The sequence below is a fragment of the Cherax quadricarinatus genome, chromosome 9 (genome assembly GCF_038502225.1).
Source record: "Cherax quadricarinatus isolate ZL_2023a chromosome 9, ASM3850222v1, whole genome shotgun sequence".
NCBI classification, from domain to species: Eukaryota; Metazoa; Arthropoda; class Malacostraca; order Decapoda; family Parastacidae; genus Cherax; species Cherax quadricarinatus.
The window spans coordinates 6,177,545-6,200,732 of NC_091300.1; the positions used below are offsets into that span (position 1 = coordinate 6,177,545).

At 45.5% G+C, this 23,188-nt stretch overlaps 1 protein-coding gene and 1 long non-coding RNA gene across 2 annotated transcripts in view; one reads left to right on the forward strand and one right to left on the reverse strand.

The window, feature by feature from the left end:
* LOC138852458 (uncharacterized) overlaps nucleotides 1-23,188 on the reverse strand; it is a 308,897-nt gene that overhangs the window by 208,356 nt on the left and 77,353 nt on the right. The window lies entirely within an intron of this gene.
* Nucleotides 1,950-23,188, forward strand: part of LOC128686184 (homeobox protein SIX3-like) — a 196,202-nt gene continuing 174,963 nt past the window's right edge. Inside the window, exon 1 of the mRNA XM_053772971.2 lies at nucleotides 1,950-3,473. Within this exon, the coding sequence (XP_053628946.1) occupies nucleotides 2,764-3,473 (710 nt within the window). The 5' untranslated portion in view covers nucleotides 1,950-2,763. The remainder of the gene's footprint in view (nucleotides 3,474-23,188) is intronic.

Consider the following 23,188-nt stretch of genomic DNA (forward strand, 5'->3'; position numbering starts at 1 on the left):
ATAATTTTGTCAGGTGGTGGTCACGTCTTCAAGAGTCTGGACTGTCGCGCTGCAGTCAGCAAGTATGAACTACTGTCTAAATTACTTAATATATTCATGGAGAAGCGCTAAACTCGTAGGATCATTCATCCCATAGGGAGTGGGAGGTGACCAGGTTCAATCCAAGAAAAGGAAGGAAGAAAGCACCAATAATTTGGGTACGTTGTTACTGTTTGTAAGATCTTCCTCAACAGATCACCAGCCAGGGACCAGCAGTCAGTGCTGGATAAGTAGATATAACGTTTGTCAGGAAACAGGAGAAATGTTTCCCGACGCTTAGTCATATGATGACCCGCAGGTGCTAGACAGGTGCTCTAAGTCCTTTATAATCTGGAGAACAAAAGTCTGAGACCTTTACTACGTTATCTTTGTTATCATTTCCAAGTTAATGTTAAAGGTAATAAATAGATTCGTGATCACTTGTGTCAAGCTCATTCGTGATTTATAAGTTGTTTACTTCGGTCTCCTTATTTACGTCTGGTTGGTTCTGTCACACACACTACCTTGAAAAGGAGTCCTCGACTACTTCTAGAAAGTGGTTGGACGCTAAATTCCTAGTCAAAAACTTCCAGTCAATTTAGCTGAAATCAAAATCCCCTGGAATTACTACATCGTCTTGAGGTTAAGCCTTAATTAACAATTTCGTCCCAAAGAGGTCTGTCTCCCTTGTCGCTCTCCAAGTTCGGGGTCGATATATCACACCTTAAATAAACTGTTTATGTTCTCCTTGTAAGTTTACCCAGACAGACTCTCTTTATCCTCCTTCAGCCTTCATACCTGTTTGTATGCAGCTATTAAGTTTTCTCGGACATACAACTGCCCATCTTCTGTTCAATTTTTTACTGTTAACGTGGTATAAGTATCAGTAAATCAGGGGTATACAATACCGATAAATTGCTGAATAAGACACATATGCAACATTACAATTTGAAGGATTTATCTGCAACAACACATGTCACATACGTTTGCAGCACCAAAACATGTGGTACGTATCTGCAACATCAGCAGTGATCACGTGACAACATATAACATCGCGTGTGACATACTCCTACGCCACTTCAGCTGGGAGCATACGTCTGCAGCACCACATGGGACATACGTCTGCAACACGTCATGTAACATACGTCTACAACACATGTGACATACGTCTGCAACACCACATGGGTCATACGTCTGCGACACGTCATGTGGCATACGTCTGCAACAGCACATGTGGCATACGTCTGCAACACCACATGTGGTATACGTCTGCAACACCACATGTGGCATACGTCTGCAACACCACATGTGGTATACGTCTGCAACACCACATGTGGCATACGTCTGCAACACATGTGGCATACGTCTGCAACACCACATGTGGCATACGTCTGCAACACCACATGTGGTATACGTCTGCAACACCACATGTGGCATACGTCTGCAACACCACATGTGGCATACGTCTGCAACACCACATGTGGTATACGTCTGCAACACCACATTTGGCATACGTCTGCAACACCACATGTGGCATACGTCTGCAACACCACATGTGGCATACGTCTGCAACACCACATGTGGCATACGTCTGCAACACCACATGTGGTATACGTCTGCAACACCACATGTGGCATACGTCTGCAACACCACATGTGGCATACGTCTATAACAAACCAACATGTTGTAGACGCTGCAATAGATCGTTCCTAACAATTAAACCGTTGACTGACTAGTGTCCTTTTTTTTAAGTGGTCAAGGAATATAAATCCCAGGAAAGACGAAGACCAGAAAACAAAAGTCATGTCTAAGATACAAATCGACCGTATATAAAAAAATCATGGTAAGTGTAAATTAAATAATGACAAATACGATGATTTATAACATCACCGTAGGTTTTGTTGAGAGTTTGAGGCAGGATAATGGTGCTCGTGTGTGTGGGGGGGAAGGGGGAGGAGTGGAGGATAATAGTACTGAGTAAATCTGGTAAAATAATGGTCCTGGCATTTCACAAGAAACCCACGAATTGGTAATGGGAAATAGACGATGTTTCGGTCGCCTCGGTGACTATTGTCAAGTCTCAAAGGCAACAAGGATGATGTTTTTGGTTGCGTCTGTATGTGTGGAAGGAAGAGCAGGATAATGGTGCTGGGTGCGTGAGGACTGGATAATGGCACTGTGAGGGTGTGGGCGTGGTGTCGGGTATCTGGGAGGTGATCAGACACGCTGCTGACCCTCGATTGATCGTCGGGGTGACCCTCAGGGCTTGGTCCTTGTGTCTACGGATAGAAAGGCGGTATTGCTGTGTGTTAGCCAGGGAGCGGCGCGCCCGGTCGATAGACCTGGTCCCCCATTATTCCATTACTGAGGCCCGGGTGGCGGCGCTAAGTTGCCTATCAGAGGCCGGGCTCTGTTACCGAATCAACACGGCCGTAACGCGAGCCGCCACCGAGCGTCGCCGCTGCCCGCCACTGATTGGCAGACCGGTCGATGATTGACAGCGTTGTCATGGCGACGGTGGACGGGCAGCCAATGGCATGTAAGAACAGCTATATGGGTAGGGTTAAGGGCGGAGCGAGGCGGTGATTGGTGGAAGTGGCTCCTGGAGGGCGAGGCAGTGCGGAGCCCCGCCTCCTGGCCCGCCAGCGGCACTGCGCGGCGGCCTCGCTGGAGTCCTCGCCTGCCGTTGAAACCGCCAAGCTGGCGTCCTCCGTCGCGGACCTGCTGCGGGCGCTGCAGCCCAACATGGCGCTCATGACTGGACTCAATAGCCTGGGATCTTTCGGTTCCTTCGGTACGTTCTCGGCACTAAACGCCCTGAGCGCCAATGCGGCGAACGCCGGGAGTTTAGGAGGTTCTAGCAGTCCTGTGGTGCCGACACCGATGGTGCCGCTACCCTCACTCTCCTTCACCGCCGCCCAAGTGGCCGCCGTCTGCGAGACTCTAGAAGAAAGTGGTGATATGGAGCGTCTTGGACGGTTCTTGTGGTCGTTACCAGTGGCTCACCCGCACCTTCACGACCTCAACAAACACGAGGCGGTGCTGCGAGCGCGAGCCCTCGTCTCCTTCCACGTGGGAAACTTCCGAGAGCTCTACGCTATCCTGGAGTCTCAACGATTCTCGAAACCTTCCCACGCGCGGCTACAGGCGCTGTGGCTGGAGGCGCACTACCAGGAGGCAGAGCGTCTTCGTGGTCGCCCGCTGGGCCCAGTCGACAAGTATAGAGTTCGCAAGAAGTTTCCCTTTCCTAGGACCATCTGGGACGGCGAACAGAAAACCCACTGCTTCAAGGAACGCACAAGATCTCTACTTCGTGAGTCCTACCTGCAGGATCCCTATCCCAACCCCAGCAAGAAGAGGGAGCTGGCCTCGGCCACGGGTCTCACTCCTACACAAGTTGGCAACTGGTTCAAGAACCGGAGGCAGCGAGACAGAGCAGCAGCGGCTAAGAACAGGTAAGCCACGCGGCATGCCTCAAGGGCTGGCGCCTTCCTCAACGGGGGCGTCACCACTTCGCGTTTTTGCCACTAGTTCGACTCTCAGGTTACTGACGCATACACACTTCAAGGGATGAAAGTGAACTCAGCATCACAACAGCCACCAGTGAGTGGGGTTTCCACTGCACTTGTTTATTCAGTATTATGACCCTAAGATGCACCTCGTAGAACATATAGAGTTTGTATGAGATGAAACCTTATTTACTGGTTCACTCATCAACTCTTCATATCATTCACAAAACCATATAATGTTCTACTAAAACAAAGCTTAGATTTTCAATGTATTTCGCCAACTCTATTCTCGTATAGTATGCACTTATCTGATATAAGACAAGAGGACATTTTGGGTTGGTTTACCCGTGGCTCAGTGGTCAGAGCGTTCGGCACACAAGCGAGACGTCCCAGGATCGATTCCTGAGACAGGTAAGACGGATGGGCAAGATTCTTTATATCTTTGCTGTCACTGGCCACCTAGCACTAGGAATAAGGTTCCTGGGCTAATCACATGTTTTGGGGGATGAAATTACAAGGCAGATATGCTGGAAAACAAACTCTTGAAGCCAGTGTACAAGAAATGGATATTCTGGTGTTCATTGTGATCCAACGCTCTAGCCAGAGGAGACAGCACTAACTGGCCATTCTTTCCATGACTCACGAAATCGTAATGACTCTCTGACCGCGGGTTCAATTCCCGCCCGTGGTATGTTTTTTTTTTTTATTCTTCCCATATTTTACTGAGATGTGGGATTAATAAGTGAAATCAATGAATAAGAGATCCTCTCTTTTGCTAAGCAGTACGAGGGAGAAATAGCAGATCCTCTTTCACTGAGTAGTGTGTTCAGTAATAACACATCCTCTGTTCCTCTAGGTAGTGTGTTCAGTAATAACACAACCTCTGTTCCTCTTGGTAGTGTGTTCATTAATAACAACCTCTGTTCCTCTTGGTAGTGTGTTCATTAATAACACATCCTCTGTTCCACTAGGTAGTGTGTTCAGTAATAACACATCCTCTGTTCCTCTAGGTAGTGTGTTCAGTAATAACACAACCTCTGTTCCTCTTGGTAGTGTGTTCATTAATAACACATCCTCTGTTCCACTAGGTAGTGTGTTCATTAATAACACATCCTCTGTTCCTCTAGGTAGTGTGTTCATTAATAACACATCCTCTGTTCCCCTAGGTAGTGTGTTCATTAATAACACATCCTCTGTTCCACTAGGTAGTGTGTTCATTAGTAACACATCCTCTGTTCCTCTAGGTAGTGTGTTCATTAATAACACATCCTCTGTTCCACTAGGTAGTGTGTTCAGTAATAACACATCCTCTGTTCCTCTAGGTAGTGTGTTCAGTAATAACACAACCTCTGTTCCTCTTGGTAGTGTGTTCATTAATAACACATCCTCTGTTCCTCTAGGTAGTGTGTTCATTAATAACACATCCTCTGTTCCTCTAGGTAGTGTGTTCATTAATAACACATCCTCTGTTCCTCTAGGTAGTGTGTTCATTAATAACACATCCTCTGTTCCTCTAGGTAGTGTGTTCATTAATAACACATCCTCTGTTCCTCTAGGTAGTGTGTTCATTAATAACATCCTCTGTTCCTCTAGGTAGTGTGTTCATTAATAACACATCCTCTGTTCCTCTAGGTAGTGTGTTCATTAATAACACATCCTCTGTTCCTCTAGGTAGTGTGTTCATTAATAACACATCCTCTGTTCCCCTAGGTAGTGTGTTCATTAATAACACATCCTCTGTTCCACTAGGTAGTGTGTTCATTAGTAACACATCCTCTGTTCCTCTAGGTAGTGTGTTCATTAATAACACATCCTCTGTTCCTCTAGGTAGTGTGTTCATTAATAACACCTCTGTTCCACTAGGTAGTGTGTTCATTAATAACACGTCCTCTGTTCCCCTAGGTAGTGTGTTCATTAATAACACATCCTCTGTTCCTCTAGGTAGTGTGTTCATTAATAACACATCCTCTGTTCCCCTAGGTAGTGTGTTCATTAATAACACATCCTCTGTTCCCCTAGGTAGTGTGTTCATTAATAACACATCCTCTGTTCCCCTAGGTAGTGTGTTCATTAATAACACATCCTCTGTTCCTCTAGGTAGTGTGTTCATTAATAACACCTCTGTTCCTCTAGGTAGTGTGTTCATTAATAACATCCTCTGTTCCCCTAGGTAGTGTGTTCATTAATAACACATCCTCTGTTCCTCTAGGTAGTGTGTTCATTAATAACACATCCTCTGTTCCTCTAGGTAGTGTGTTCATTAATAACACATCCTCTGTTCCTCTAGGTAGTGTGTTCATTAATAACATCCTCTGTTCCCCTAGGTAGTGTGTTCATTGATAACACATCCTCTGTTCCTCTAGGTAGTGTGTTCATTAATAACACATCCTCTGTTCCTCTAGGTAGTGTGTTCATTAATAACACATCCTCTGTTCCTCTAGGTAGTGTGTTCATTAATAACACATCCTCTGTTCCTCTAGGTAGTGTGTTCATTAATAACATCCTCTGTTCCCCTAGGTAGTGTGTTCATTGATAACACATCCTCTGTTCCTCTAGGTAGTGTGTTCATTAATAACACATCCTCTGTTCCTCTAGGTAGTGTGTTCATTAATAACATCCTCTGTTCCCCTAGGTAGTGTGTTCATTGATAACACATCCTCTGTTCCTCTAGGTAGTGTGTTCATTAATAACACATCCTCTGTTCCTCTAGGTAGTGTGTTCATTAATAACACATCCTCTGTTCCTCTAGGTAGTGTGTTCATTAATAACACATCCTCTGTTCCTCTAGGTAGTGTGTTCATTAATAACACATCCTCTGTTCCTCTAGGTAGTGTGTTCATTAATAACACATCCTCTGTTCCCCTAGGTAGTGTGTTCATTAATAACACATCCTCTGTTCCCCTAGGTAGTGTGTTCATTAATAACACATCCTCTGTTCCACTAGGTAGTGTGTTCATTAATAACACATCCTCTGTTCCCCTAGGTAGTGTGTTCATTAATAACACGTCCTCTGTTCCCCTAGGTAGTGTGTTCATTAATAACACATCCTCTGTTCCACTAGGTAGTGTGTTCATTAATAACACATCCTCTGTTCCTCTAGGTAGTGTGTTCATTAATAACACATCCTCTGTTCCCCTAGGTAGTGTGTTCATTAGTAACACATCCTCTGTTCCTCTAGGTAGTGTGTTCATTAATAACACATCCTCTGTTCCTCTAGGTAGTGTGTTCATTAATAACACATCCTCTGTTCCACTAGGTAGTGTGTTCATTAATAACACATCCTCTGTTCCCCTAGGTAGTGTGTTCATTAATAACACATCCTTCTGCTTACACTAACTATTACTATCTTACCCTGAGCAGTGGGAATGATCAACTAATGAATAACAGATACTATTTATCATTGACCAGTGGACCTAAACAATAACCGTGTAGTACTGACCAAAATCCTTCACTAAATCTATCAAATGATCAATAACAGATACTCCCTGTCTTTCACTTATCAATTTATCAGTAAAGAAACTCTTCCCATTTCTCACTAAGCAGTGGCACTGCACAGTAACAGAATCTTCCCATCTTTCACTCAACAGTGGCATTAAACAGTAATCCACCAGCCAAGTGAAGAAAAGCATCAGTGTTACACTGCACTGAGGACATCGCAGCGACACACATACAAAAACTGCCTACGGTGGTTAAGCTGCCTGAACACTGCATTTCAGTCACGAAGTCAACTCCGATCACACTTGCTCACCCGAGGAAGAGAAGCGATCACGAGAAGCCTTTGAAACACACACACACACACACACACCCACACCCACACACACACACACACACACACACACCCACACACACACACACACACACACACACACACACACACACACATACACACAAACAGCAACTGCGTCATTAATAACAAAGCATAATTCAGATGCGGGTGGCTCTGATCAGCTGCTTTGCAAGTGACGTTACTCTTCATGTAAGAGAGAGACTCTTGTGGGATTCTATACTCTTTTGGGGCTCAATACTTTTGCGGGGCTCTATACTCCTGTGGTGCTCTGTGTTCCCTCTGTTGGGGCTCTGTACTCTCTCTGAAAAGCTCTTTACTCTCTCTCTCTCAAATTTCTATACCTTATTGCGGTACTCTATACCCTAACGGAGCTCTTTACTCTCTGGTGGAGTCCTTTGAAAGGGCTCTATACTCTTTATAGAGGGACTATTCTATTATGGGGGTTTTAAACTCTAGCAGGAGTCTAGTCTTTGACTAGATTCTATGCTCTTGCATAGATCAGGCTCTACTTTCTGAAGGGGTTTTATATTCTCTTGTGCGGGGCTTTAAACTCTCTGATGCAGCTGTATACGCTATTTGGAAGGGCTCTTTGCTCTTGAGGGGCTCTATACTCTAACGGGCTCTATACTTACTATGAAAAAGTTCATTGCCCTTGTTGGGCTCTATACTCTATGCCATGCTCTGTGATCTTTCTGAGTTGTATTCTTTCTCTCTCTCTCTTCACAACCTCTATACTCTGTCTGGTGGGGCTCTATGCTTCAAGTTCAGAGGCACTATACTCCATCCTGGTTCTACACTGGTGGAACTCTTAAAGCTCTCTTTGGAAGAGCTCTTGACGCTCTCTGACGGGGCTTTCTACGTTCTCTCGCGTATTTCTTCACTCTGTCAGGCTCTATGTTCACTCTAGCAGGGCTCTGCATTCTGGCGGTAGTCAATGGCTGTCTTTGTATTCTCTCTGGTATGACTCTACTCTAGCGAAGGGAAAGAAGGGGAGGAAGGGTAGGGAAGGCATGTCAGGGGAAGGGAAAGTAAGTAGGAGTTACGTGGGGAAGAAAGGAAGGGGAAGGTAGAGAGGGGTTACGAAGGAAAGAAAAGGCAAGCGAAGGAAGAAAGGAGGTGGAAGGGAAGGAAGGGCAGGGGAAGGTAGAGAGAGATTACTTAGGGAAGAGAGGATTATTATTATTATTATTATAATCAAGGGGGAAGCGAAGGGCATGTGGGGCATTCAGGCTTAATTAGAGAGAGATCACCAACATCAAGGAACTTAGGGAAGAGAGGAAAAAGGAAGAATGGGGATCACGTGTCATGGCTTGAAAGTAAGCAATTCAGTGTTGTAAGTCAACATTAATCAACAGGAGAGACTGAAAGCCTTGGCCAGCTTCTGCTGACCAGACTCACTTCAGACTATTCATAAGCTTTAATTATTAATATTCTTATATTAATATGTAATAAAAATCACTACGATGCAATATTATTTAATATTATTATTTTTTTTTTTGGGGGGGGGGATTTCTTTTCCATACATTCTTCATTATGTGTCGTAAGGAACGCAACTTCCAAATCTTTATTTAACTTGACGCAGCGACGCCAGTCCCAGCAAACCCAGAGTAATTACTAACTGATGAGTTCCCTGTATGTTTACAGCACTCACCCCGGGCAATAGCGTCTCAAGCAAAGCCCTCAACAAACCCAAATACATACACCCAGAAGTAGCCCACACAGGTGTTTACAACATTCCCTACGCGGGTGTTGGAAAGTTTACTGTATATTGGAGAAATGCCTCTCATTCTCGAGGCTTGTCGGAACGAGTATATTCGTGTCATCATGCGTGACAATCTGAACGATGTCTGTGTTCACCATCGGAACATCACTAACCATCTAATGAAGTGGATCGTTGCCTGTCTGGTTATCCCAGAAGCAGACAGGTGGAGGCGAAAGTGCATAGAGGCAGACCTTATTTCTGCCGCCATCACTGTTACGCAAAATAAAGGCAGCTTTATTGTTCTGAGATTCTGGCATGAAGCCTACTTTAGACACACGACACAACCATCACTGAAGACATCTCTACATCCACTAACCACTACTAATACTACTACTACTACTACTACTACTGTTACTGCTACTTCCACTACTACTACTATTACTATTACTGCAGTAGCAGTAATAGTAATAGTATCTTTATTGTTAAAACGTGTAGCCTACAGAGTAGTCTTCAGTCCAAAACAGAGGCAGCAGGTATAGTAGTAAAATGAAAATGATGTAATCAGTCCATCAACCTTGGAGATATGAGTTGGTCAGTCCCTCAGCCTGGAGAAGAGTTCAGCTCCATAGTCTGGAAATATATCGTTCCAGACCTGCTGCCTCTGTATTTGACTGAAGAAGTCTACTGTGTAAGCAAGATATTTTTAATACTAAAGATACTCAACTGTTGCTCGTGTAATGAATTTGTGGGTATTTTATATCATTTTCAATAAAAACTACTATTTATACTACTACTACTACTACTACTACTACTACTACTAATAATAATAATAATAATAATAATTCACACCCTACTTCCTAGCAAACAGTCACTGTCTCCATGGTATGTATGTACTGTCTCGAGAAACCCAATACAATCACATTAATTACTTTAATAAATGTCTCATTATATTGCACATGTTACCATTTCCCTAAGAAGTGTAAAAAACTCTCATGAGTAAGGCCTCGTTTCGACTACACGGCACCGTTCTAGTTTCAACACTATACAATGGATAATTTCCTGCAGAAAAGAGTTAAAACGAATACATTAAGAGTACTGTATAGAAAGGCGCAGAGTAAGAAAAGATAATAAAAGTGTACAGATGATAAAATGAATAAAGAGATAGAAGTACAGCATAAAGTGCTGAAAAAATCGAACCGAGATATTTCCCAACAATGGAGTCTATTTGGAGAGCACAGCAAGTACTACCTTGGCAATACAGTTGTAAACGAGTGGAACAAACTCACGAGAAGTGCCTTCACGCTAATACTTTGGAAACTTTTTGAAATAGGTTAGATAAAAATGCGAGTGGTGAGGGCCAGGTGCGAGTGGAACCTGCCTAGCATGGGCTAGTGAGCCTACCACACCGCGCCTCTCGTGTATTGTTAGAATTATTATTACGAATGTAGACGTGTCGTATGTCTGTTACTTATATGTTTGTTAGTCACATGTTTGTTGGTCATAGGTTCTTCAGTCACATGTTTGTGAGGCGCATATATATATATATATATATATATATATATATATATATATATATATATATATATATATATATATATATATATATATATATATATATATATATATATAATATTAATAGAAATAATAATGCCAGGATGATTGCAGACAATATGTGTTCTGAATGGATCCTCAATTAGAGGGAGAAGGAACGAGGGCGGGAGAGGGAGAGAGAGAGAGAGAGAGAGAGAGAGAGAGAGAGAGAGAGAGAGAAAGATAGAGAGAGAGCATATGCATGTGATGGCTATGTATGTATGTTTGTATGTATGTATGTATGAACTACTGTGTATTTCATCCTACAAGTCAAGCCCTCTTCAGCAGTCTGCTGAAGAGGGCCTCACATACAGGTAGAAATACAAAGTAAGTCTCTTACCTTGTGTATTCACCTAGTTGTGGCTGCGGGGGTCGTGCCACAGCTCCCGGCCCAGCATGATCACTTTCCACTGGTTATACAGATTTTCAGTTTCCTGGATCCTCTCGTACTTGTGTGCGTGTGTGTACGCATGTGTGTGCATAGTTGTGTGCGTGGCAGGCGTGCACACGTGCGTGAAGGTGTATGCGTGCATGAATGTTGATATATACGTGTATGTGGTGTGCATTTCTCGCGTATACGTGTGTGTGTGTGTGTGTACGTATATGTGTACGTATGTACTCACTGTCACTCGTTACTTATTCACTGTCACTCATTACTCACTCACTGTCACTCATTACTTACTGTCACTCATTATTCACTGTTACTCATTACTCGCTGTCACTCATTATTCACTGTTACTCATTACTCACTGTCACTCATTACTCACTGTCACTCATTACTCATTGTCACTCATTACTCACTGTCACTCAATACTTACTGTCACTTAATACTCACTGTCACTCAGTACTCACTGTCACTTAATACTCACTGTCACTCAGTACTCACTGTCACTTAATACTCACTGTCACTCAGTACTCACTGTCACTTAATACTCACTGTCACTTAATACTCACTATCACTCAGTACTCACTGTCACTTAATACTCACTGTCACTCAGTACTCACTGTCACTTAATACTCACTGTCACTCAGTACTCACTGTCACTTAATACTCACTGTCACTTAATACTCACTGTCACTCATTACTCACTGTCACTCAAAACTTACTGTCACTCATTACTCACTGTCACTCAATACTTACTGTCGCTCAGTACTCACTGTCAATCAGTACTCACTGTCACTCATTATTCACTGTCACTCATTACTCACTGTCACTCAATACTCACTGTCACTCAGTACTCACTGTCAGTCAGTACTCACTGTCACATTACTCACTGTCACTCATTACTCACTGTCACTTAATACTTACTGTCACTCAATACTCACTGTCACTCAGTACTCACTGTCACTCAGTACTCACTGTCACTTAATACTCACTGTCACTCAGTAATCACTGTCAATCAGTACTCACTGTCACTCATTACTCACTGTCACTTAATACTCACTGTCACTCAGTACTCACTGTCACTTAATACTCACTGTCACTCAGTGCTCACTGTCAATCAGTACTCACTGTCACTTAATACTCACTGTCACTCAGTACTCACTGTCACTTAATACTCACTGTCACTCAATACTTTGTCACTTAATACTCGCTGTCACTCATTACTCACTGTCACTCATTACTCACTGTCACTCATTACTCACTGTCACTCAATACTTACTGTCACTTAATACTCACTGTCACTCAGTACTCACTGTCACTTAATACTCACTGTCACTCATTACTCACTGTCACTCATTACTCACTGTCACTCAATACTTACTGTCACTTAATACTCACTGTCACTTAATACTCACTATCACTTAATACTCACTGTCACTCAATACTTACTGTCACTCATTACTCACTGTCACTCAATGCTTACTGTCATTCAGTACTCACTATCAATCAGTACTCACTGTCACTCATTACTCACTGTCACTCATTACTCACTGTCACTCAATACTTACTGTCACTCAGTACTCACTGTCAATCAGTACTCACAGTCACTCATTACTCACTGTCACTCATTACTCACAGTCACTTAATACTCACTGTCACTCATTACTCACTGTCACTCAATACTTACTGTCACTCAGTACTCACTGTCAATAAGTACTCACTGTCACTCATTACTCACTGTCACTTAATACTCACTGTCACTCAGTACTCACTGTCACTCAGTACTCACTGTCACTCAGTACTCACTGTCACTTAATACTCACTGTCACTCAGTACTCACTGTCACTTAATACTCACTGTCACTCAGTACTCACTGTCACTCATTACTCACTGTCACTTAATACTCACTGTCACTCAGTACTCACTGTCACTCATTACTCACTGTCACTTAATACTCACTGTCACTCAGTACTCACTGTCACTTAATACTCACTGTCACTCATTACTCACTGTCACTTAATATTCACTGTCACTCAGTACTCACTGTCACTCATTACTCACTGTCACTTAATACTCACTGTCACTCAGTACTCACTGTCACTCATTACTCACTGTCACTTAATACTCACTGTCACTCAGTACTCACTGTCACTCAGTACTCACTGTCACTTAATACTCACTGTCACTCAGTAGTCACTGTCAATCAGTACTCACTGTCACTCATTACTCACTGTCACTTAATACTCACTGTCACTCAGTACTCACTGTCACTCAGTACTCACTGTCAATCAGTACTCACTGTCACTCATTACTCACTGTCACTTAATACTCACTGTTACTCAGTACTCACTGTCACTCAGTACTCACTGTCACTTAATACTCACTGTCACTCAGTACTCACTGTCACTCAGTAGTCATTGTCACTTAATACTCACTGTCACTCAGCATTCACTGTCACTTAATACTCACTGTCACTCAGTACTCACTGTCATTCATTACTCACTGTCACTTAATACTCACTGTCACTCAGTACTCACTGTCATTCATTACTCACTGTCACTTAATACTCACTGTCACTCAGTACTCACTGTCAATCAGTACTCACTGTCACTCATTACTCACTGTCACTTAATACTTACTGTCAATCAGTACTCACTGTCACTCAGTACTCACTGTCACTTAATACTCACTATCACTCAGTACTCACTGTCACTCAGTACTCACTGTCACTTAATACTCACTGTCACTCAGTACTCACTGTCACTCAGTACTCACTGTCACTTAATACTCACTGTCACTCATTACTCACTGAAACTCGTCACACAATCACTGTCACTCATTATTCACTCACTGCTATCCATTATACTCACGGCCATTCATTACTCCCTGCCACTCACTACCATTTATTACTCACTCTTACTCATTATTCACTCACTGAAACTCATCACTCACCTCCCCACTCACCCATCCATCTCTCTCTTCCATCTCCAGGTCTTGTACTCTCCATCACTACCCTCGTCACCTCTCCTTTTCTTTCTTTGCCTTTTTCCCTATCTTTCTCATCGCCTGCCTACTTTCACACCCTTCTATCCTCACTTATCTCTTGTCTCTCCCCATCCCTTCTAATCCTCCCTCTCTCTCCCATCTATCCCCTGTCTATTTAGTGGTAGCTCTCCCTCTCACATCCTCCCTCCTGTCCCTCTCTAATCCTCGTCTCTCTCTTTTTTTCTCTCCCTCTCTCCTGTGTCTCCTTTACCTTCTCATTCTTGTCTCTTCCATCTCCTGTCACTTCCCTTCTTACTGTCATTTATCGCCTTCCTGTCCCTTCCTTCTCCCCGTCTTTCTCGCCTTCTGTTTCTCCCTTCTCCCCGTCTCTCTAACCTACCCCTCCTTCCCTTCACGTCCCTCCCCTCCCTTCTCCTCCCCCCTTTCTCCTCCCCTCCCTCTCTCCTCTCCACAATAATCCAGCAGTGTTGTCATAGTCCCATAATCTGGCCAAGTGACAATCGGGTTCTCCGGATTTCCGCGACTCGCCGCCCCTACGCGAACGCCCCTACGCGAACGCTAGCGTTCTCAGCACCCACCTCGGCCCATTTAGTGCTAATAGCACCACCGCATTTTGGCAGGGAAGACTCGTCTCTGTTGGCACTTCAGGATAAATGAAGTCGCGATGTACAGACTTGTCAGTTGTTCAGTATGTTAGTCTGTAAGATGTTATTAGGAGATGAGAATGATAGAGGGAGTTAGTAGAGGAGGAGAAAATACTGAGCTACATTTAATGAGAGAGAGAGAGAGAGAGGGAGAGAGAGAGAGAGGGAGAGAGAGAGAGAGGGAGAGAGAGAGAGAGAGAGAGAGGAGGAAGAGGAGGAAGGAGGAAGAGGAGGGAGGTTGGTGTCCTATTATGGTTGTCTGGCTGACTGTTGCTGGCTGCCTGGCTGGCTGGGTGACTGGCTGATTGGCTGGCTGGGTGACTGGCTTGCTGGCTGATTGACTAGCTGGTCGACTGTGACTGACTGTGGCTAACTGGATGGCTGGCTGACTGTGGCTACCTGGCTATTTGACTGTGGCTGGCTGGCTAGCTGGCTAGCTGGCTAGCTGGCTAGCTGGCTAGCTGCCTGGCTAGCTCTGTGGCTGGCTGGCTGGTTTGGGTGGTGAGTCGTGTTTGAGACATGTACAGACTGTGTCATTAACAGGTAACTGGTAACTGATTTGACACAAAAGTTATATTTCTGAAGGATTTCGTCAGTCTAAGATGACGTTGTCTTGCGCCAGGCGGAGGAGAAGATGGAGGAGGCAGAGAAGATGGAGGAGGTAGAGAAGATGGAGGAGGTAGAGAAGGTGGAGGAGTAGGTTGTGAAGGTGGAGGAGTAGGTGGTGAAGGTGGAGGAGTAGGTGGTGAAGGTGGAGGAGAAGGTGGAGGAGGGAGGGGGGAAGTGGTGGTGGCGGTGGTGAAAGATTTTAATGCAATTGTTAAGATTGAGAGTGTGAGCAAGTGTGTGAGTGTGAGAGTGTGAGAGTGTGTGTGTGAATGTGTGTGTGAGTGTGAGTGTGATGAGTGAGTGTGAGTGAGTGTAAGTGTGTGTGGGTGTGGGTGTGGGTGAGTGTGTGTGTGTGTGTATGACTGTGAGTGTATGAGTGTGTGTGTGTGTGTGTGTGTGTGTGTGTGTGTGTGTGTGTGTGTGTGTGTGTGTGTGCGAGTGTGTGAGTGTGATGAGTGAGTTTGTGTGTGAGTGTGATGAGTGAGTGTGTGTTTGAGTGAGTGTGCGAGTGTGTGTGTGGTTGAGTGAGTGTGTGAGTGTGAGTGTATGTGTGAGTGTGTGTGTGAGTGTGTGTGTGAGTGTGTGTGTTTTGAGTGTGTGAGTGTGTGAATGAGTGTGTGTGAGTATGTGTGGGTGAGTGAGTTCGTATGTGTGGGTGAGTGAGTGTGATGAGTGAGTGTGTGTGTGAGTGTATGTGGGTGAGTGAGTGTGTGAATGTGAGTGTGATGAGTGAGTGTGTGTGTGAGTGTGTGTGAGTGTGTGTATGTACTCACCTAGTTGTACTCACCTAGTTGATGTTGCAGGGGTCGAGTCCAAGCTCCTGGCCCCGCCTCTTCGCTGGTCGCTACTAGGTCACTCTCCCTGAACCATGAGCTTTATCGTACCTCTGCTTAAAGCTATGTATGGATCCTGACTCCACTACATCGCTTCCCAAACTATTCCACTTCCTGACTACTCTGTGGCTGAAGAAATACTTCCTAACATCCCTTTGATTCATCTGTGTGGGTGAGTGTGTGTGGGTGAGTGAGTATGTGAGTGTGATGAGTGTGTGAGTGAGTGAGAGAGTGTGTGTGGGTGAGTGAGTGTGTGAGTGTGTGAGCGTGATGAGTGAGTGTGAGTGAGTGTGTGTGGGTGAGTGTGTGAGTGCGTGAGTGTGATGAGCTAGTGTGTGTGAGTATGTGTGGGTGAGAGAGTGTGTGAGTGTGAGTACCTTCACACTGTAACTAGCCCCAGATGGTTCCAACAGCACACCAAAACCAGTCACAAATGGTTCCAGATTCACACCATAACTAGCCAAAGATGGCTCACCTCCACACTATAACTAGCCACAGATGGTTCACATCCGCACTATAACTAGCCACAGATGGTTCACCTCCACACTATAACTAGCCACAGATGGTCCACCCCCACACTATAACTAGCCACAGATGGTTCACCTCCACACTATAACTAACCACAGATGGTCCAGCTCCACACTATAACTAGCCACAGATGGTCCACCCCCACACTATAACTAGCCACAGATGGTCCAACTCCACACTATAACTAGTCACAGATGGTTCAGATCCACACTATAACTACCCACAGATGGTTCACCTCCACACTACAACTAGCCACAGATGGTTTACCTCCACACTATAACTAGCCACGACGGTCCAGCTCCACACTATAACTAGTCACAGATGGTTCACCTCCACACTATAACTAGCCACAGATGGTTCAGTTGCACACTATAACTAGCCACAGATGGTTCAGTTGCACACTATAACTAGCCACAGATGGTTCACCTCCACACTATAACTAGTCACAGATGGTTCAGTTGCACACTATAACTAGCCACAGATGGTTCACCTCCACACTATAACTAGTCACAGATGGTTCACCTTCACACTATAACTAGCCACAGATGGTTCAGCTCCACACTATAACTAGCCACAGATGGTTCACCTCCACACGATACCTAGCCACAGATGGATCTATGCACACTGTAACTAGCCACAGATGGTTCACCTCCACACTATAGCTAGCCATAGATGGTTCACCTCCACACTATAACTAGCCACAGATGGTTCACCTCCACACTATAACTAGCCACAGATGGTTCAGTTGCACACCATAACTAGCCACAGATGGTTCACCTCCACACCATAACTAGCCACAGATGGTTCACCTCCACACCATAACTAGCCACAGATGGTTCACCTCCACACCATAACTAGCCACAGATGGTTCACCTCCACACTATAACTAGCCACAGATGGTTCAGTTGCACACCATAACTAGCCACAGATGGTTCACCTCCACACCATAACTAGCCACAGATGGTTCACCTCCACACTATAGCTAGCCATAGATGGTTCACCTCCACACTATAACTAGCCACAGATGGTTCACCTCCACACTATACCTAGCCACAGATGGTTCAGTTACACACTATAACTAGCCACAGATGGTTCACCTCCACACCATAACTAGCCACAGATGGTTCAGTTGCACACCATAAGTAGCCACAGATGGTTCACCTCCACACCATAACTAGCCACAGATGGTTCAGTTGCACACTGTACCTAGCCACAGATGGTTCAGTTGCACATCATAACTAGCCACAGATGGTTCACCTCCACACTATAACTAGCCACAGATGGTTCAGTTGCACACCATAACTAGCCACAGATGGTTCAGTTGCACACCATAACTAGCCACAGATGGTTCAGTTGCACACCATAACTAGCCACAGATGGTTCACCTCCACACTATAACTAGCCACAGATGGTTCAGTTGCACACTGTACCTAGCCACAGATGGTTCAGTTACACACTATAACTAGCCACAGATGGTTCAGTTGCACACCATAACTAGCCACAGATGGTTCACCTCCACACTATAACTAGCCACAGATGGTTCAGTTGCACACTGTACCTAGCCACAGATGGTTCAGTTACACACTATAACTAGCCCCAGATGGTTCAGTTGCACACCATAACTAGCCACAGATGGTTCACCTCCACACTATAACTAGCCACAGATGGTTCAGTTGCACACTGTACCTAGCCACAGATGGTTCAGTTACACTGGGTTTGGTTAGTCAACAAAGCACTGAACTATCATCTCAAGAAGGATGCTACTTAGGGTGAAACGACGGGTGTTGTTGACAAGTATGGTAAACTCTGCAGGGAGCGAAACATCGCGCCAGTCGCGCTTCCACACTTTATTTGTCTTCAAGTGCTGTTCAGTTTTTAATTTGAGAGTACTCTCTCTCTCTCTCTCTCTCTCTCTCTCTCTCTCTCTCTCTCTCTCTCTCTCTCTCTCTCTCTCTCTCTCTCTCTATCTCTCTCTCTCTCTCTCTCTCTCTCCTTGAAGATGATGACCCCTTATTGGTGTGAATACAATTACTACCACTATTAATACTACTCTTACTACCCCCACTACTATTATCCCTACTACAGCTACCACTATTTACTACTACTGTTACTACCATCACTATTACTATCACTACTACAACTACCACTATTTACTACTACTACTACTGTTACTACCACCACTATTACTATCACTACTACAACTACCACTATTTACTACTACTACTACTGTTACTACCACCACTATTACTATCACTACTACAACTACCACTATTTACTACTACTACTACTGTTACTACCACCACTATTACTACCACTATTTACTACTGCTACTACTACTGCAACAACTACGTCTAATAATAATAACAATAATAACTTACTAACGCGGCTTTTACTGTACTAAACTAGCACACGCTGTATTATTCTCTATAATGTACAATAAAAAGTTGAAAAATGTTGCACTCTGGGGCTTTCTGCTAGACTGAGGGACAGCTGGCACTCGCTGGGCAGGGCTACTCGCTACTAGCTGGGCACTCTGCTAAGTACTGCCTCTGCTAGGCACTCTGGGGCTTTCTGCCGGTCTCCGTCTGCTGGGCGGGCTCAGCCCCTGCTAAGCTGCCGGGTACTCCAGCTGGGCACTCTGCTGAACCTGCCTGGGCACTCTGCTGGGCACTCTGCTGGCACCTGCCTGGGCACTCTGCGGGCTTTCTGCTACTGCCTATGCTCATGGCGCTAGGGGCATCTGCTGCTCTGCTGATGCTCAGCCTGCACTCTGGTAGCACTGCTGGGCGCCTGTAGGGCACTCTGCTAGGGCTTTCTTTCTACCCTGCCTAGGTACTCCACCAGGCACTCCCAGCTAGGGCACTTTCTGCTGGTACTCGCGGCTCAGCTGGGCACTCTGCTAGAGTGCTCTGCTGGGCATTCTGCTAGGCATCTGCTGGGCACTCTGCCTGGGCACTCTGCTGGGCACTGCTGGGCTTTCTGGAGGGTGCTCTGCTGGGCCAGTGGGCACTCAGCTGGGCACTCTGCTAAGGGCTGCGGGTACTCATAGGGTACTCTGCTAGGGACTTTCTGCTGGGCCTCTGTGACTCTGCTGGGCACTCTGCTGGGCCCACTGCCGGGCTCTGCTAGGGTACTCTGCTGGCTCAGCAGGCACTGCTAGGCACTCTGCTAGGGTGCTCTGCTAGGGCACTCAGCTAGGGCACTCTGCTAAGGCTTTTCTGCTGGGCACTCTGCTAGGGCCCTGCTGGCACTCAGCTAGGCACTGCCGGGCTCTGCTAGGTACTCTGCTAGGTACTCAGCTAGGCACTCAGCTAGGCACTCAGCTAGGCACTCTGCTAAGTACTCTGCTAGGTACTCAGCTAGGCACTCTGCTAAGTACTCTGCTAGGCACTCTGCTAGGCACTCTGCTAGGCACTCTGCTAGGCACTCTGCTAGGCACTCTGCTAGGCTTTCTGCTAGGTACTCTGCTAGGTACTCAGCTAGGCACTCAGCTAGGCACTCTGCTAAGTACTCTGCTAGGTACTCAGCTAGGCACTCTGCTAAGTACTCTGCTAGGCACTCTGCTAGGCACTCTGCTAGGCACTCTGCTAGGCACTCTGCTAGGCACTCTGCTAGGTACTCTGCTAGGCACTCTGCTAGGCACTCTGCTAGGTACTCTGCTAGGCACTCTGCTAGGCACTCTGCTAGGTTTTCTGCTAGGCACTCTGCTAGGTACTCTGCTAGGCACTCTGCTAGGCACTCTGCTAGGCACTCTGCTAGGTTTTCTGCTAGGTACTCTGCTAGGTACTCAGCTAGGCACTCTGCTAGGTACTCTGCTAGGCACTCTGCTAGGCACTCTGCTAGGCTTTCTGCTAGGTACTCTGCTAGGCACTCTGCTAGGCACTCTGCTAGGCACTCTGCTAGGCACTCTGCTAGGCACTCTGCTAGGCACTCTGCTAGGCACTCTGCTAGGTACTCTGCTAGGCACTCTGCTAGGCACTCTGCTAGGCACTCTGCTAGGCACTCTGCTAGGCACTCTGCTAAGTATTATTACGCTCTATTACATTCCAGTATACGTAATGTCTATCAGAAGTTAGGGTAATCAAGGATGTTGTAACTGAGTCAGTGAATAAGTCTGTCACGTAATAAGTGCTATATTTTTGTCACCACTGGCACTTACCTCCTGCTAACTACCGCCACTAATCGTATGTAATCAGCCTCACTAATGACCACTAACCACCGCCACCAGCCATTAAGCGTCTTTAAAATAGCGCTACTAAGAGTTAACGTCCTTAAACCAGTGCTACTGATAATTAGCGTCCTTAAACCAGTGCTACTGTCAATTAGCGTCCTTAAACCAGTGCTACTGATAATTAGCGTCCTTAAACCAGTGCTACCGACACTTAGCGTCCTTAAACCAGTGCTACTGATAATTAGCGTCCTTAAACCAGTGCTACCGACACTTAGCGTCCTTAAACCAGTGCTACTGACAATTAGCGTCTTTAAACCAGTGCTACTGACAATTAGCGTCCTTAAACCAGTGCTACTGACAATTAGCGTCCTTAAACCAGTGCTATTGACAATTAGCGTCCTTAAACCAGCGCTACTGACAATTAGCGTCCTTAAACCAGTGCTACTGACAATTAGCGTCTTACACCAGTGCTACTGACAATTAGCGTCCTTAAACCAGTGCTACTGACAATTAGCGTCCTTAAACCAGCGCTACTGACAATTAGCGTCCTTAAACCAGTGCTACTGACAATTAGCGTCTTACACCAGTGCTACTGACAATTAGCGTCCTTAAACCAGTGCTACTGACAATTAGCGTCCTTAAACCAGTGCTACTGACAATTAGCGTCCTTAAACCAGTGCTACTGACAATTAGCGTCCTACACCAGTGCTACTGACAATTAGCGTCCTTAAACCAGTGCTACTGACAATTAGCGTCCTACACCAGAGCTACTGACAATTAGCGTCCTTAAACCAGTGCTACTGACAATTAGCGTCCTTAAACCAGTGCTACTGACAATTAGCGTCCTTAAACCAGTGCTACTGACAATTAGCGTCCTTAAACCAGTGCTACTGACAATTAGCGTCCTACACCAGTGCTTCTGACAATTAGCGTCCTTAAACCAGTGCTACTGACAATTAGCGTCCTTAAACCAGTGCTACTGACAATTAGCGTCCTACACCAGTGCTACAGACAATTAGCGTCCTTAAACCAGTGCTACTGACAATTAGCGTCCTTAAACCAATGCAACTGACAATTAGCGTCCTACACCAATGCTTCTGACAATTAGCGTCCTTAAACCAGTGCTACTGACAATTAGCGTCTTTAAACCAGTGCTACTGACAATTAGCGTCCTTAAACCAGTGCTACTGACAATTAGCGTCTTTAAACCAGTGCTACTGACAATTAGCGTCCTTAAACCAGTGCTACTGACAATTAGCGTCCTTAAACCAGTGCTACTGACAATTAGCGTCCTTAAGGAACGGTACTAATAATCAGCACCAACAAACCACCGTCAATAACAATTAGCGCCTTCTAAACAGCTTGACTAATCACCACTAATCACTACTAACCAGCGTCATTAATCACCACTACCAACACACTGCACCTTCCAAACACTAACATTTAAGGGGAAGACACTAACCCTGCGCCACTAACTACACAATTTAGTGGTGACAAAAACAGGCACATATCCGCACCTACTTAGCCACCACAAAGCCTCACAAATTCCATCCACATGTCAAGGACTTAGAGTCTGCCTTGAAGATGAGGCGGGGCTTAGTCTTCTTTTGGAATACCAATGTGATAAGTCTACCTTGGGTGCTCCACCGTGAAGTGAGCCCTACCGCCGGGGCTCACTAGGTCCCCTTTTGCCCACGGGGGAACACCCCCACCCGGTGGAGAGGGGGACGGGGGAGTTATTATCAGGCGATCGGGGGAGGACGGGAGCCACAGCGGAGCTCCCGGAGAGGACGTCGGAGGGCGGCAGCGGAATAGTTCTTCAGACGCAGGGCCGGGAAGGTGAGATTCCCCCTCCCTGTGATGGCCAGAGAGTGACTGGGGAGGATATTATTCTACAGGAGAGTTACAAGAGTGTGCCAAATCCCTCCTCTCTCTCTCTCTCTCTCTCCCTCTCTCTCTCTCTTCCTTTCTCCTCCCTTCCTCTCCCTCGATTCCCAGACCAGGAAAGAGATCGCAACTAGCAAAATTAACTATGATTTATAGCCCCTTCCCCCTTTTTCCTTTCCCCTCCCATTCTCTCCTTCCCCCACTCCCTCTCTCCTTCTCCCTCCCCCTCTCTCCTTCCCCTTCCCTCTCTCTCCTTCCCCCTCCCCCTCCGTCTAGACGTTCTCGGAGAAAATATTTTTTTTTTATTTCTTAGGTTCACCGCGTCAAAATCGACAATTTTGACGCAATCCACACTCGCAGGTGTGCGTCTACGCACGCCCATACCCGTGCCAGCCCCACACGCCCTCACTCACGCCTACAACCACCCCTGCTGTATACAAATTCTGTCTTGGACGAAGAAAAATATCTGGTAGTAACTCACGAAATCGTAATAACTCGTGAAATCGTAAGAAAGGCGAT